At 53.7% G+C, this 5,689-nt stretch overlaps 1 protein-coding gene across 1 annotated transcript in view; it reads right to left on the reverse strand.

The window, feature by feature from the left end:
• The window catches only part of LOC113212440 (tyrosine-protein kinase Drl-like), an 84,509-nt gene that overhangs the window by 44,455 nt on the left and 34,365 nt on the right, over positions 1 to 5,689 (reverse strand). The window contains exon 3 of the mRNA XM_052270413.1: positions 665 to 792. Coding sequence (XP_052126373.1) covers positions 665 to 792 — 128 coding nt within the window. The remainder of the gene's footprint in view (positions 1 to 664; positions 793 to 5,689) is intronic.

Here is a 5,689-nt window from a genome sequence, read left to right on the forward strand (position 1 = left end):
TGCGGGTGGGCCGCGGGGGGTGGCGCGGGCGGAGGAGGATGGGGGGGAGGTGAACGCGTAATGTACCCTAATCGAGAGATTAATTCATTGCCGCAACCCTTGTACCTTTGGCGCGGGCCTTAGCGCGGCGGGAGGCTCGGCGAGTGCGATAGAGGAGAGAGCGAGAGGATGAGAGCGAGAGGGCAGAGCGAGGGAGGACAGAGCGAGAGGGTGAGAGGGCAGAGCGGGGGAGGAGAGAGAAATATACTTGGCCGGGGGCGCGTGCTGCAGAGGGGCTTATTCGAGTCCTTCTCGCAGCAGCGCGCAGGATATTTAACCGAGGAGTGTCTCTCGTCTCTCTCTGTCTCTCTGAGTGGCGGGGAGTGGCGCAGTGCACAGCACAATAGGGGGGGCCTCCGCCGAGCTTCGACATGGCCGTCCTCATGAGGATGAGGAGAAAGAGCCGGATAGTCGGGGGTAATACAACTAAAGAGGGCGACACAGCCCCTCGAGGGGCTTAGCAGCAGCGAGCGCGAGCAGGACCTCCAGCTCACTTTGTTTGCTGAGCTTTCCTAACGAAGATGGCCATATCCCCAATTTATATTGCATCGTATATACTTTTTTGTTTCAGCGAGCTGTACTACTCTTCCATGTATCGTCAGAATGCCACACGTATACTACTCACCGGATGCTTAGCCAGCGCCAGCCAGTGGAAGGTCAGGTTCTGGATGGCCGCCTGGACGGGGACCTTGAAGCTCAGGGCGTACGTGTTGACCACGCCGTCGCGGACGTAGTACAGCTCGTACCTCGTGCCTGAAACCAGAAGGAAACAAAACACCCATTAAAATATTACACTTTGAAAAATCTCGTTTTACTTTTTTCTCTCCTTTTTTGAAGGTCCTGAAAGAAAAGGCCACAGGGCATCAACAAGCTCCATTCACACTGGGCTCCGTGACACTGGCTCGGGCGACTGCGAGCAACCAACTCATCACCTAATGGCAACCAGCAGTCGCACCTCGTCTATTTGTCTCCCTCTATCCCCCTCATCTCTCTCACCGCCCCACTGTTGGATCTCTCTCACTCTCTCTCTCTCTACTCGCTTTGCTCTCTATATATCGCCTCGCCTCAGCCCCCGACCCGAACGACGACCAGCGCGGCGGTTCCTCGTTTTCTGTGTCCTGCTTCTCTTTCTCTCCCACTCTCCTAGAGATGGAAATCGAGTCAAACAAATGCAGAAACACTTCTCTCTCGGCGAGCGACCAGATGAATCAGAATCGCCCCCCTCCCCCTTTCGCTTCCCCCGCCGACGGGGACAGAGGAGCGGCGTTACTCAAAGTTGCCGCAACACAAATACAGGCCGAGGCACCACCGGCCCCGGCCCGGGCCTCTCGCATCAAACAATAGGAAGATCATTGGATGCTGGACGGCAAAGAAACTTCCCTCCCTCGATCTCTGCCCTCGCTTCCCTCTTCCGTCTCTCTCTTTCTCTACGGACAACTTTGCCGATAAGTACCGTGGTTTTTCTTCCGATCCGATCTCTCTCTCTCTCTCTCTTTCTCTCGACCGGCACAGATTTCTCAAGCCAGCGCGCGCGAGCCAGCACAGCAAAAACCTCTCGCGCCATCGTCCTTTTGTCCTGATTAGAGAGAAGGAGTTTTAAATTAATTTGATTGGCCCTTCAAAAGAAGGCGCGCGCGCGCGCTCCGGGCGGGGCGTTTAAATCAACAGACCGTGCCGAATGGACGGCGGGGTCACGTCTGTTGACTCGCGCCGCTGCGCCGCAGATGGAGAGAGAGAGAGAGGGCGGCGGACGGCTTCAAATCCATTCCTTTTGCGTCGCGAGAGCTACGGCGGCTCGCTCGGAGTGCGCGGGAACTCAGACAGTAAAGAGACGAGCGTGACCAGGCATTTATAACGGTCCACATCTCTCCGTCTCTGTCTGTCTCGTCTCTTTGGCCTGAAGTCCACACACGAAGAGGCGCACTTTTATTGCCACTAGACACGCAGGTTCCCTGGGCATCGCCTGGACGCGCAAATTCGCTGTGAAAACTCCAGAGAAAAAAAATACTAACAAAGACCACACTGTTTTCATTTGCATCCTCCTGATCCGCGTGATCTCCATTAATAAAAGCCAGGAGCAATTTGAAGCCCAGCGGCGCGGAATGTGGGAGAAGAGAGTAAAATATTGAGAGGAATGCGGAGCACACTACACAAACTCTGCGGATACTCAAAAAAAGCGTTACGTCATAATTGTAAGGAGTTGGCGGCTTACTCGTAATTTACAGTTGAAAACTGCAAATTCGACTCAATCACCCTACAATTAATTAGCATTACAAAATGTACAATTTGAAATGGTGTTAGTAATTGAAATTTGCCATAAATTTTGTAAAGTTGTAGAAAGTGCACCTTGCGAGAAGGGAGGTGGGAAGCGGGGGCGGTAGGGTATCCCCCCACCCTCTTCCCTCCCTATCAGTCTCCCCGGCAGCGGCAGCAGCTCTCCCCTCGACTATTCCCCACCTCCGATAATGGCGCCTTCGACATTTTAAACAAACACTTCCAGTCTGTTTACTCTCCTCAATGTTTCCATAATATCTTTCGGCTTCCGCGAGATAACTTGTTTTCCTCCGTCCCGGACGGCGCGGCGCGCCCCTCCCGCTCCCCTTGCTCGCTCCTCCCCGCCTCCCCTTGCTCGCTCCTCTCCGGCACTGCCGCGACCGCCGCCGCTGCAGCTCGCAGAGCAACCTGAGACCTCCTCGTCCCTATTTGCATAAACGACTAAAAACGTCCGAATGGCCGGAGCAACAGACTCTCTCAAAAATGTGCCCTGGTGTCCTCTCACCGCGTTTACAGCTTCAAAAACACAAAAAACAAAACCAAAATGGGAGGAAAGCCGTACAAAATTATTGCGGAACCACCGACATATTCTTGTGATGCGAGCGTGGCGATTGCTGGTTGAAGGTGACGCGGTTATTTCGCAAGGTAAAAGGGGAAGGTTCAGTGAATAGAGAGCGGTATTTGCTAGGAACTTTAACAAACTCGCTATCTCTCCTCTTGGCCCCACACTAGCAACGCTCACACACGCTCATACACACACGCTCGAACACACACACATACACACACGCTCACACGGGGCACTGGCTCCGTCCCCCACTAATACGCCTCTTTGTCTCGCGCCCCGCAAGTCTCCTTTTGTGCCGCCGAGTTTCTCATTTCCCCCGCATCGTTTTGTGTTTATTTGTTTGGCGCGGCGGCGGTGGAGAAAGGGACTCTGAGAGCGAGCACACCACCGCCCACCGGAGCCGGGGCGCCGCACCTCCAGGAGGAGGGAGCTATCTGCTGCAAGGAGTGCCGGCCCCGCGTCTCCACCGCCAACATCATGCTCGCCCCCGCCTCAAGTTGGAGAAGAAGACTCCGTGCAATCTGTCGCCGCGGAGTGGCCCTGCTCGGCGCTCGTTCCAGCCCCATTGACGAGTCGCTCCGCCGCCGCAGCGCCGCCGTTCATCCACTCGCCCACCATCAATCATAAACTCCTGCCACGCCACCGCCCCACCGCCGCCCGCCCCACCAAGAGCAGCCAGTTTGTTTTGCCACTTACTGGAGGGCGCGCTCTGCTCTCGCGGATTGCGCGCGTGATGATGACTGTTTGTCTGTCTCTCTCGCACCAGGGAGAAGCCTGACCGCCCCCCATCCTGTGCTTTAGAGAGAGTGAGAGAGAGAAAGAGCGAGAGTGTGTGTATGTGCGGACGTAGCGTGTGCACTGTGGTGCGCGAGAAAGCAAAATAGACTCGGCGCGATTTGAGGACAACGTTTGTGTGAGAAAAAAAAGGTCGCTTGCGGGGTATGAAAATAAGGGAAATAATGTAAGCTTAAGATTTATATGATTAAAAAAAACAGAATTTTTAAAAATTTTTGCTGTATTAATTTAGTGCAGTCATTCGAAGAGAAGCACGCAGCACGTCCTAACACAAACACCTCTCTTCTCCGGGGACGATTACAATATGTTGCTCTTTTCTTTTTTTGCGGAGGAGTGGTAGGGCCGTGAAAATATTCCGCAGACTTTTTAGAGGCCGATTTTAGCACTCCACGCGTTTTTTTTTTTTGTGGTTATTTTTTACCTTAAAAGAGTCAAAACATTCTTTACATGAATGTTGAAACGTACCTTCACTATGAACTAGGACACGTGTTCTCGCCCTCTTTGGAATTCCACTCCCGGCCTGCATGTTGTGTTATGGGTATGTGCAGAGAGAAAGAGAGGGGGGCAGAGGGAGTGAGACCAGGGGGAGGGGAGGGGGAGGGAGGGAGAGGGAGAGAGAGCAGGGCAACTGCATGGCACGACCATAGCCGATATGAATGTATGCATGCGTCTGTTAGCCAGCCTGGGGTTGCCACCCCCTACGATGTTGATGGGACTGTGGTGCAAGGGCGTATGTGTGTGGGGTATAGAAGGGCGACTGTAGGGGGAAAACGTGGAGCACAAGTCCGGTACTTGCTATTGATGCACCCCATAGATGAGTTACCGCGGGCACATCATCACGTGACGCGGCAATCATCGAACCAGATCAATCTCTATCACGATATCACTTCTCGATAGGTCACAAAGTGCGCGGACGTGTGGCCGAGGCAGGGCACAGGGAGGTCCGCGCCGGACACGACTGCGCAGGAGGGTGACCCACTGCTGTGCACGCACGTCACGCCCAGTAGGAAATCGTCGCCGGCGGGGCAGAGAAGAGAGAGAGAGAGGGGGGGGGAAGCAGAGAGGGGGGAGAGCACATACGTGTAACGCTGCATAATTGCTCCGGTGCAAGTCGCCCCCCAGCGAGCCGGGCATCGACACGTGTCCCACTATATACAGCACTTGCCCCCCTCTCTCTTACCCCACGGTGGTCTATTGATGGACAAGGGTTGTATCCTATCCGCGGAACACACGTCAAAGCCATGACGTCCATAATTCTTGCGCGGCTCCGACGTCGTAGCCGTCCGTACGCTACGGCGCGGCGCGGCGTCGTTGACCTCATTCTTTAATCAAAATCGATCGCGCCCGCGCTCATGCACCGTTATAATTTATTTCAAGACTAGAGGAACATAGGCCGGCCGAGCAGCAGCTCGCGCCGCCTGTGAGCGAAATGATAAATAGAAAAAAAACGAGAAATAAATAAAAAAAAATGTGTTACGGCAACGAAATTGCTCGTGTCTGAACCGGCAGCAAGCCTCATTTTCCATAAGAGAAAATACTAATAATCTACAGGAGCTGTGATAGGAGGCGACAGGCGTTACCAGCAACCACACGCCCGCCACGCTCCGTCACGCCCCACCTGATTTGCCCAGACATTAGCGTCTTTGCCGGAAATAATAAACCAGCAGACGGCGGAGGCGCCACGCGTTAACGATCCTTTTCATCGGCCGATTTGGCGCGCAGTTTAAAAAATAATAAAAAAAGACTTTCGCGGCGCCGCGTCCGCTTCGCGACAAGTAATAGGGGAGGGGGGGGAAAGGGGGGGGGGAGAGAGTTTTCAGATTTATTTTATTATCGGTCTGATGAATTATTGATGCGCGGGAGCTCCATTACCGGGAGAAGAAAAGTGATGGGGAGACGCAAAGGGAAGGCGCCGCCGCAGACATAGCCACCGAAAAGAGCAGAGGTATGCAATATATTTTAATCAAAAATAAAAATTGTAGTAGTGATAGTGATTTCAAAGACATGGACACACTA

Source organism: Frankliniella occidentalis, unplaced genomic scaffold (assembly GCF_000697945.3).
Source record: "Frankliniella occidentalis isolate FOCC.00 unplaced genomic scaffold, Focc_3.1 Scaffold123, whole genome shotgun sequence".
NCBI lineage: Eukaryota > Metazoa > Arthropoda > Insecta > Thysanoptera > Thripidae > Frankliniella > Frankliniella occidentalis.